Below are 10363 nucleotides of genomic sequence, written 5' to 3'. Positions count from 1 at the left end.
TAATTATATTTATTATCTGTTTTTTGTCCTGTCTCTGTAATGCTGTTGCACTGTAGAAGCTCTGTCACGAAAACAAATTCCTCGTATGTGTGAACATACCTGGCAATAAAGCTCTTTCTGGTTCTTTTTTTTTCTGAAAAAAATAACACATATGCAGTTGAAGTCAAATAAAAATGAAGTTAATTTAAAATAATATTTCCCAAATAATCTTTAAAAAACCAAGGAAATTTTTACAGTATTATCTGTGTCACAGTATTCTATAAAACAAAAATAATTATTGTAGAGTCATAATAAGTCTTATTTCATACACACACACACACACACACACACACACACACACACACACACACACACATATACATATATATATATATATATATATATATATATATATATATATATATATATATATATATATATATATATATATAAAACACGTTAATCACGTGTTAACGCGTACCAACAACGCGTAAACGTCGTTGTTGCTTACGTTTTGGCCCCAACGGCCTTCCATAGATTTTCGGTTGCACATGACCCCGCTCGTCTTCAGTGACGTCACATGCGCGAGCCCGTTGAGGGCGGATTACGTCAGAACAGTCACCGTGTTACACGGACACTGATCAGAGGAGAACAGATGAGGGTATGTTACAATATTGGCCAAATTAATGACTAAGGGTTTAATCTCATTCATTTATTTCTTTGTTTGATCAATATAATGAGCCATTTGCACATTTGTCGACGGTGTTTTTAAATAAGAGACTCAATGACAGCTGTGACTTCTTTAGCTTATGCTACATTAGCTTAGCATGCTGTCAACATCTTTTTTTTAACTAACTTTAAGGTAAGATTTTCTGTAATTATTATTTTCTCGTATGTGTTATTAAAGGCAGTGTGGCGTGGTGTATGTTGATCGCGATCACGATTTAAAAGTGAAGTAAATATAAATGTTTATTTACATGATGCTAATGCTAGTGAACCAGTGTCAAGAGTTTGTGCCCCTTTAAATAATGATTTTGAAATTGCTGTTGCTATGAATGTGTTTTGTGTAAAAATAGCTAATATTAGTGATGTTTAATGTCTTTTGGGTTTAATCTGAGTAAATGTTTTTCAAATAGCTAAAATATGACAAAAGTATTGGAATTATTAAAAGTAAAATTTAGTTTACAAATACATTTATTAAAAGTATATTTTAATTTAAATACAAGATAATATAAATACAAATCAATAAAATAATGCCACTACTTGTGCAAATGTGTTTGAATGTGTGCAAACTGTTGTCCTGTAATTTATTTATTTAAATCCACTCGATAAATTTGTAAAAATCGCTAGAATAATTATTGATCCTGATCAAATTTTATAATATTTAAATAATAATAATAAAATTCATTCATTCATTTTCTTTTCGGCTTAGTCCCCTTATTAATCAGGGGTCCCCACAGCGGAATTAACCACCAACTTATCCAGCATGTTTTATACAGTGGACGCCGTTCCAGCTGCAACCTATCACTGGGAAACACCCATACATATGTCCATAGTTCATGTTATTTACACACATACACTATGGACAATTTAGTTTAGCCAATTCCCCTATAGCACATGTGTTTGGACCGTGAAGGAAACCAGAGCACCCAGAGGAAACCCACGCCAACACAGGGAGAAACTCCACACAGAAACGCCAACTGACCCAGCCGTGACTCAAACCAGCAACCTTGCTGTGAGTTGACAGCGCTATCCACTACGCCACCGTGACACCCTAATTGTAAAGTGTATAATTAAAAGAAAGCAATTTTAGATGTTTTTAAAATAACTAAATATTCTTTTGATAAAAATGTGTTTTATATATGAAAGTTTGTTTTTATGGATATTTTTGGTTGTTTTCTACTACTAAACACATTAGCATGAATTACTGACAAAGAATGAGGTAAAGTTGATTTTATATTCTCAAATTCAGCAATTTCTGATCAGAGATAACTTGTGACATGATCCCTATTTTGTTTACCACTCTACTTTGAATATTCCCTCAGATTTCATGCAAGAATGATTTCAAAACATCATCAGTACTATTCAATAGATCGTATACAATGTTGTACTTTGAGAAGGGTCTGGCTGCAGATCTGCACTTGCACTTTCAGGCTTGCACTCTCGGGCTTGCACTCTCAGGCACCCACTCTTCCTCTGCAAGTGAAGTCATTTACAAACGACACCTGCATCTATCACGTCACTTGCAATTGACACAAAATACCAAGTTTCCAGTTCGTTTGCGTTGCCAGTGACAACGTTTTCAAATAATACTAAATAGTATACCATGACAAATCCCCCCTCCCCACCCCCCTGAAAGTGGTTTGTGTATTCATCATATGATTATAATGCTTTAATGTAAATTTTCCAAAGCAGGCTACTATTAAAATTTATATCAGCAAAGCTTATTATTTATTTATATCAACTATCAGGTCGAAATAGACGCACAAGTATTCCTCCACAGTTATGAATAAAAAAACAACAACAGGCTAATGCAAATTTCAACTTTAGTTTTTATTTTAAAGGGCACATAGGTTACCCCTTTTTTCATATTTAATATAAGTCTTTTGTGTCCCCAGAATGTGTCTGTAAAGTTTCAGCTCAAAACACCCATCAGATTATTGATTATAGCTGTTTGAAGTGTCTGTATTATAGCTGGAAAAAAGGTTTTGCTGTTTTTTTTGTACTGGCCCTTTAAGGCTAGTCCTCCCCGCCCACCGTTCCCACGTGCCTGTCAGCAATCGCTGCCCTCGGCTGCCTCAGGAAGCAGATCTTATGTAACGTGTGTGAGAAATACAACAGTAAGAACTTTAACAATCAGTATTTGATGCATTTTTTTGTGGATTTGCAACAATGAGTCGCACACAATGTCATTACAAAGTTCACACATACACATAGCAAGGACACAAACATACACACACAAACACAGAGAGAGAGAGAGAGACAGCGCGTTAAGCTTTGCACTCGTTTTGCACACATATGTGACATGATACATGTTAATCTCCACTGCTGTATGGATATCTGTTATATTAATGTACAAAATAAACCTGATTTAACGTCCACAAACCGCGATGGAAGCGTCTTCCTTTATAAATGTTCAGACACGCGGCTGTGCTGATGAAGTGAATCTGAAGTGAATCGCTATAATTCATTCCACACATGCTCTGTTTTAAAACATGTTAAACTTGTGAAACTCACTCTTGATCACGTTTGATGATGATTGATGATCCTAGTGAACTGAACAGACCTTTTATTCCCGGCTGCTTTGCACTCGTCCTCTCTTGATTATATGATTATACACGTGACTACCGGGACATGTTAATATGCGCAGCTGTCAATCAATATTGGTGGGCGGGGGGACCGCTCTCCTACATAAAGTTGCGGTCGATCTGAAAACCGCTCCAATTGGTCCACCATTTTTTATGTTGTTAAATTTGAAAAAAAGCACTGGGTGTGTTTATTTCACCCCAATATGACAGTTTATACACTATACTTACACACATTTCTGTCCAAACAGCTTGAAAAGTAGATTTTTCACCATTTTTGCCCTTTAAACATTTCAAGGTGTTGTAGTATTGCAACTAACAGGTACACATTATTGATTTACAGAAATGATTCTTTAATGACTTGGGAAACTATTCTTTATTTAGCAGGTCCCAGGACGATTGCAAACAAGAATGCAGATATCGATGCAAGTGACGTGGCAGGAGAGTGCAGGGCTCGGTTGCATGAAAGTCCTTAACCAAAAAATCCCTCAATTTGGGGTTAAGGGTACCCTTAGTAAAAGTTGGATTGCAAGGGGGGAAAAAAATGTAATTTAAACTTATTCACATTAGTCCTTAGTAACCATTTCTTTCTAAAACATTAAAGGGACCTAATCAGCTCCCTTGAACAAATGACACTCAAAATTCTCACCCAAATAAAATGTTTAAGATAAAACAGGACTGTAGATAAATGATTAAATAAAACCATTTAATAAATAAACTAATATATACACGTGTCTGTGCAGGAGTGCATCCATATGAAATCGCAGTTTCAGTGCAGCTTCAAAAATATCTACATAATCCCAGCCCAGTTTTGTAGGTCCTCTAAACAAAGTTGAGATCAACTCGATAAGTAAACGTCTCAACTCGCTTAACAGAAAGAAAGCGACACAGATGATGTGTAACATTACTGCAGAGCTGTTTTAAGGCAATCATTTGTGGTTCGTTATGATTTGTTTACGTAACTATAGCAACTGTGGCGCCCGTCGCCGTATGTTTCCAGAAACTACAATGAAACACTTAGAAAAAAGGCACATGAGTAAGGGTGACAGATAAGAAGTTTGTTGCAACGCTCTTAATGAAATCCCTAACCGCAGGGATTTTTCCCCCTCAGCGACGTATTTAAGTTAAATTACTGAAGGACTTTCATGCAAGCAGCCACATGTGGCGATTATAAAATTACGTCACCTGCAGAGGAAGCGCAGTTGCCTGAGTGTGCAAGTCCGAGAGTGCAAGCCTGAGAGTGCAAGTGCAAATCTGCAGCCAGACTATAGACTTTGATAGTGATTCGCTGCTAATATGATTTCACTATCAACTTGCAAAGAATACTGTTCTGAACTTCTATAACTAAGGAAGGTGGTATGGTGGCTCAGTGGTTAGCACTGTCGCCTCACAGCAAGAAGGTCGCTGGTTCAAGTACCGGCTGGACCAGTTGGCATTTCTGTGTGGAGTTTGCATGTTCTCCCTGTGTTGGTGTGGTTTTCCCATGGGTGCTCCAGTTTCCCCCACAGTCGACATGCGCTATGGGGGTATTGAATAAACTAAATTGGTCTGTAGTGAATGAATGAATGTGTGTGTGAATGTGACAGCATATGGGTGTTTTCCAGTGTGTGGGAAACCTTTGAAATAATTATTATCTATTGTCTATATACAGACAGCATCAGAGATGAGTTTTGATTTCTTCTGTTGACAGGTGACCCACTGAAGACGTGATGATGATGATGCTGTCGCGTCTCTTCAGGCTTCACGGCCTGTTCGTCGCCTCTCATCCCTGGGAGGTGATAGTGGGAACGGTTGCTGTGACAATGTGCCTGATGTCTATGAATGCTTTCGCTGGTAATGACCAGATCTGTGGCTGGAACCATCAGTGTCCCAAAGTACAGGAGGTACAGCAGTGTACTGTTATTATATCGATCTGCACCAATGTCCATTCCCAATATACAGTTGAAGTCAGAATTATTAGGCCCCCTCTATATTTATTCCCCAACTTTTGCTTAATGGAAAGATTTTTTTTTAAATATCATAATAGTTTTAATAACTCATTTCTAATAACTGATTTATTTTATCTTTGCATGATGACAGTAAATAATATTTGACTAGATATTCTTCAAGATACTAGTATTCAGCTTAAAGTGACATTTAAAGGCTCAACTAGGTAATTAGGGTAAAGTTAGGCTAATTAGGCAAGTGATTGTATTACAGTGGTTTATTCTGTAGACTATCCAAAACAAATATTGCTTAAGGGGGCTACTAATATTGACCCTAAAATGGTTTATTTAGCATAAATAAAACAAATAAGACTTTCTCCTGAAGAAAAAAAAATTATAGGAAATACTGTTAAATATTCATGAATCTGTTAAACATCATTTGACAAATATTTGAAAAATAAACAAAAATTCACTGTAGGGTAAATAATTCTGACTTTAACTGTATACAGAGCTCATATAATAAAAGCTTCTCTTTTTGTATTTACGCAAAACATTTATGATTTAGTCATAGGCGGAGGGTGAACAAACTCCAGGGTAAGGCTAAGATATGCTGCCCTTTAATGCATTTAAAAAGATTTGTGACCGACCAAGAAGAGGTTTCCACAAAAGCACCGCCTATCAACAAACGTCTTATATTCAACACGCACATTAAATTATTTTATTAGATTCATTTAATTATTATAGTCACTTTCGATATGCAGCCAGGGGCCAGAAGTTTTAAAACGAGTGGACCTAAATAGGGTGGACTCTTAAACTAAGTGTATAATAGCTTGTTTCTTATATTTATGATCTCTGGTAATATACTAATTGATTTAACAAGTGACATTATTAAATATCCAACCCTTTTGCATAAAATAAATAAATTGCAAAAATGTGTCAAGAATCCGAAATCATTCACTTTGCCACGAGGCCAATCGAAAACTGAACTTGTAATTCAGCAATAAATATATAAAATAAGCATTTTTAAACTGATTAGGATACTGAACTTATTTTTTTTTATTAAGCTAGAAATAACGAAAAAGACAATGACAACATAAACTAGCTGTTTATTTGCGTTATCACGGGCTGTGCTAAACTTATAGGCTCTAATAAATTAGAGGCAACCATTGCAGAGTAAAGGTGATCCAGTAGCCATTAGCTAGCGCGAGTAATTGTTTGTTTAAACTAGATTCATATTATTCAAAATACAAATTAAATCCTAATTTAAAATCTTGACTTCCTATCACCCCTGTAGAAAACAGCAGAATTAAAATGCAAAACAAGATTACTACACTAGGCTACTACGTTACAATGAAACAACCATAATAAGGCATTTCATTTAATACTGAAAACAAGTTAAACCAGAATAATATGTTACTATACCTCTCCCGTAAGACTCATTTGTTATTTTATTTCTTACGTCCTTGACCATCAAATCAGAAAAGTCTCCTGGCCAGCACTTTCTGTTTTGTTTTCAGAGATGCTGCGAACTCCAGTCAAAAACAGCGCACATCAGTGCAAAGTTGGACAGTTCCATTATTGTGCCGAGGGGGGCTTTGAATTTGATTGACAAACTTACAATAACTAAAGTATTCTGTTAAATATTAGCATTAAATTACATTCATATTCCGCCTTACACCCGTTACATGTTTTCAGTGCAGTTTTTTTCTTTGCTGCCATCTCCGTGGTCTCTGGCCAGGGGGAGGCTAAGTCTTCCCCAGCCTTACACACGCTCCGCCTATGGATTTAGTTCCTATTTGAACTGTTTTATAGCCTACTGAAAGTCTAGCTCTGTTTACAGATTGTGCTGTAAACTGTGCGGATGGCAAATATGATGTTTACGAAGCATTGAGGTTTGAAGTTATATGGCACTATTAACACACAGATGTTCTTTTGTACGTTTACAGAAAATTATAAGTGGCGACATGGCCATTTTAACCATTACGAGATGCATAGCCATCATTTACATCTACATCCAGTTCAAAAACCTTCGTCAGCTTGGCTCCAAATACATACTGGGTGAGTATGAATACTCTATTATTTCTTTTTTTGAACAATTAAAACTTAGATTTTATATGTGGGTCGAAGACATGCCTTTTTTCAGCGTAAAATTAAAGGGGACCTATTAGGTCTCTTTTATAAAGATGTAATACAAGTCTCTGATGAGTGTGTGTGAAGTTTCAGCTCAAAATAGTACACAAATAATATTTTATAACTCTCTGAAACTGACTCTTTTAGGCTTTGATCCTAATTGTGGTGTTTTAGTGACTGTCGCTTTAAATTCAGACAGTGCTCTTTTTAAAAGAGGGCGGAGCTACTAATGCCTGTGTTTCAGCATAGTGGCAGATTCAAAAACAAGACTTGCGTCTTATGTTAATGAAGGAGAGATGGTCACTAGTGGGCGGGGCTTTCCTCCTCTGATGACACGTACAAAAGGAGAATGTCAATCATAGTGTTTCTGCACTGTTTTCATCAAGTCTGATTATAAAAAAATACAATTAATTAATTTTTTACCATTAGAGGCAGGCTACAGGGCACGAAATTTACATTTTTGCTTGGTAGCACTGGTGCTCCAAACTTTAAAAATTTAGGAGCACCAGCCAAAATTTAGGAGCACTCGCCAGTTATGAGCACCGTTATTACAAGTTTTATAATATTGCATTTGAAATCAGCACTAATCAAAACTAACAATCAAACAAAACTATCTGCATGCGCCCACTGGCCCTGCACCTACTGATTGACGTGAAAAAAATTTTTAAAGTTTACGATAATAACTGTGCTGTTCTCATGGGTGCTGTCTGATATTGCACAGATATTGACATACAACTTATTATTTGCATACGTCATCTTAATAGCAATAACGCTCATTTCATGAGTTGCAATATTAATTGAATCTTACGGAATGCAAGCCCTTTGGCGATCGTGTACGCAGTGTTACATTTTACATGTACAGTAGCTGCCACTTGCAGGACTGACAGCATCCTGATGATTAAATTAAGGATTAAACAGAACTTATCATGCTTAAATTGTGTAGATGTGGCTTTATGGTGAATGGCTTTAGTCATTTTCATAGCAGACTTTAACCCACTGGAGTGGTCTCTTTTATCCGCTCTTCGAAAAGTGTAAATAGTGGATTAACATTCACCACATGATCACTAATCAGGTGGGCCATTAATTGTAACTTTAGGTGGTTTCTAAGACAAAATCTGTCATAGTAGTTTTCATCCTCTCATCTTCAGCGCTTTACATTTTCGCAGCTGTAGCTTCTTGTCATCTGATGAAAGGCATTGAGTGAGTAATTGACAGCTGATATTAACCAATCCGTTCGCATTCAGTTCTAGAGCAATGGGGCAATCAGATAAGCTTGAAGGCGGGACGAGCATTGCGGGCTTTGTTTACTGCAGCAAGTTGACATGTCGACTGTTTTAAACCATTCCTAAGCGCTGCATTTGGCATTTCAAGTGCAAAAATGCATTCTGCGTGACTGTCTCCTGAATCTGCACATGCAGTGAACATTTTGCTGTGAAAAGCGGTCGCGCGGCAACAATTGTATGCACTCGCACAAATGCTCCCAAATATATTTTGAAGTCACATAGATGAAATAAATATCAGGCACATATGCGACCAAAACAATTGCAATTTCGAGCCCTGGGGTATATTAACAAACTGCTGCCACACAACTGTACTTAAAACCGTTTAAAAAGTGCTTTTTGCATAATAGGTCCCCTTTAAAATGGACAAAAGTGACTAATGGCTCGTTTCCACTGACTGGTACGGTACGGTTCGGTTTGGTACGGGTCACCTTTATCAGGCTTGCGTTTCCACTACCAAGGGTACCCTTTTGGTGGGCGTGGTATGTCAGACCGAAAGTTTCAGTCGACGTCATTCTAGCTCGAGGAAATGTCTACAATAAAGCTGTACAGGTCGCTCACATATCATATGAGAAGCACTTCTCACAACACAGATGCTTCATACACACATAAATACTTGTGTAGAAATGTTTATTACTAACTTTTCTATAAACATGAGTTGATTATAACTGCAGATCAATGACAGTGTGAAACAGCCTACTGTAATGTCTGTAATTATATTAAATAAATAAATGAACATATATAAACACATACAGCCCCATACAGTCTCCGATATGTTACCAACTACAGAAGAACTACACACAGCAGACATTTCGTCTGTATTTAGGTTCAAAACAACACAAAATATAGCCTACAGTCAGTGTAAACCTCTCATCTGTGTCTGTAATCTTCAGCAGCACATACCTTTTTGACAGTGGAAACGGCCATAAAAGCGTACCAAACCGAACCGTACCGTACCACTCAGTATTAAATATTAAATGCAATTTTAGAGAATATAAAATGGCAAGGTATGGGTCAAATAATGTTTTATTGTTCTATCAGTAACTGGTATATCGATATAAAAAAAATGAAACATGCCTGTTCTGTCATGCATTTACTGAAATCAAAGAATAGGTAAACTCAGTGTTGCCTGATTGGGTGGTTTTGATTTTATTTTTGCGGGTAAAAAATGACATAGGTGGGTAGTGAAAATTTGGGCGGTTTTGCAACGGCGTGCCTGCCAGCCCTGGTCTGCCCTCATACACCTGTTTTGATCTACCAAAGAGATGCCATAGCCCCCGTTCTTCGCATACATATGTTTGGAACCGTGTAGAAACACTTGTGATCTCCCTCCCCGACACGACATTCTCCCTCTACCCTATCCCCGCCACCCCCCGCCCTTCAGTCTCAAGCCAGGTCATTATAGTCTATTGATTGTTGGGCGGCGATTTTTTTGTGTTCAGCGGTTTTTCGACAGCTTTTGGGCTGGAAACAGTCAGCAACACCTGGCAACACTGGGTAAACTCCAAACACTTTAAAAATGTGTAAAACCTGTGTAAATTATAACATTTTTAAATTAAATTATTAGTATTTTGATGCTTGGAAAGACGTCTTTGACCCTTATGAAAACTTATTGGTTTAAGTAAGCAAGCTAAAGTTGTATTTCACGTTCCATTTAAACATGCAATTTTTGGTTAACACTTTAGGTGAGAATTCATGGTATTAATAAACTATTAACAAACACAACTAGCTTAATAATAAACTA

At 36.9% G+C, this 10363-nt stretch overlaps 1 protein-coding gene across 1 annotated transcript in view; it reads left to right on the top strand.

The window, feature by feature from the left end:
- Window positions 1–562: 562 nt before the first annotated feature.
- The window catches only part of hmgcrb (3-hydroxy-3-methylglutaryl-CoA reductase b), a 33160-nt gene continuing 23359 nt past the window's right edge, over window positions 563–10363 (top strand). The window contains exons 1-3 of the mRNA XM_056446230.1: window positions 563–640; window positions 4975–5167; window positions 7156–7267. Of these exons, the coding sequence (XP_056302205.1) occupies window positions 4994–5167; window positions 7156–7267 (286 nt within the window). The 5' untranslated portion in view covers window positions 563–640; window positions 4975–4993. The remainder of the gene's footprint in view (window positions 641–4974; window positions 5168–7155; window positions 7268–10363) is intronic.

This window comes from Danio aesculapii, chromosome 21 (assembly GCF_903798145.1).
Source record: "Danio aesculapii chromosome 21, fDanAes4.1, whole genome shotgun sequence".
Lineage (NCBI taxonomy): Eukaryota > Metazoa > Chordata > Actinopteri > Cypriniformes > Danionidae > Danio > Danio aesculapii.
Note: the sequence above shows the minus strand (reverse complement) of the source record. Positions and strands in the feature narration are given on the sequence as shown.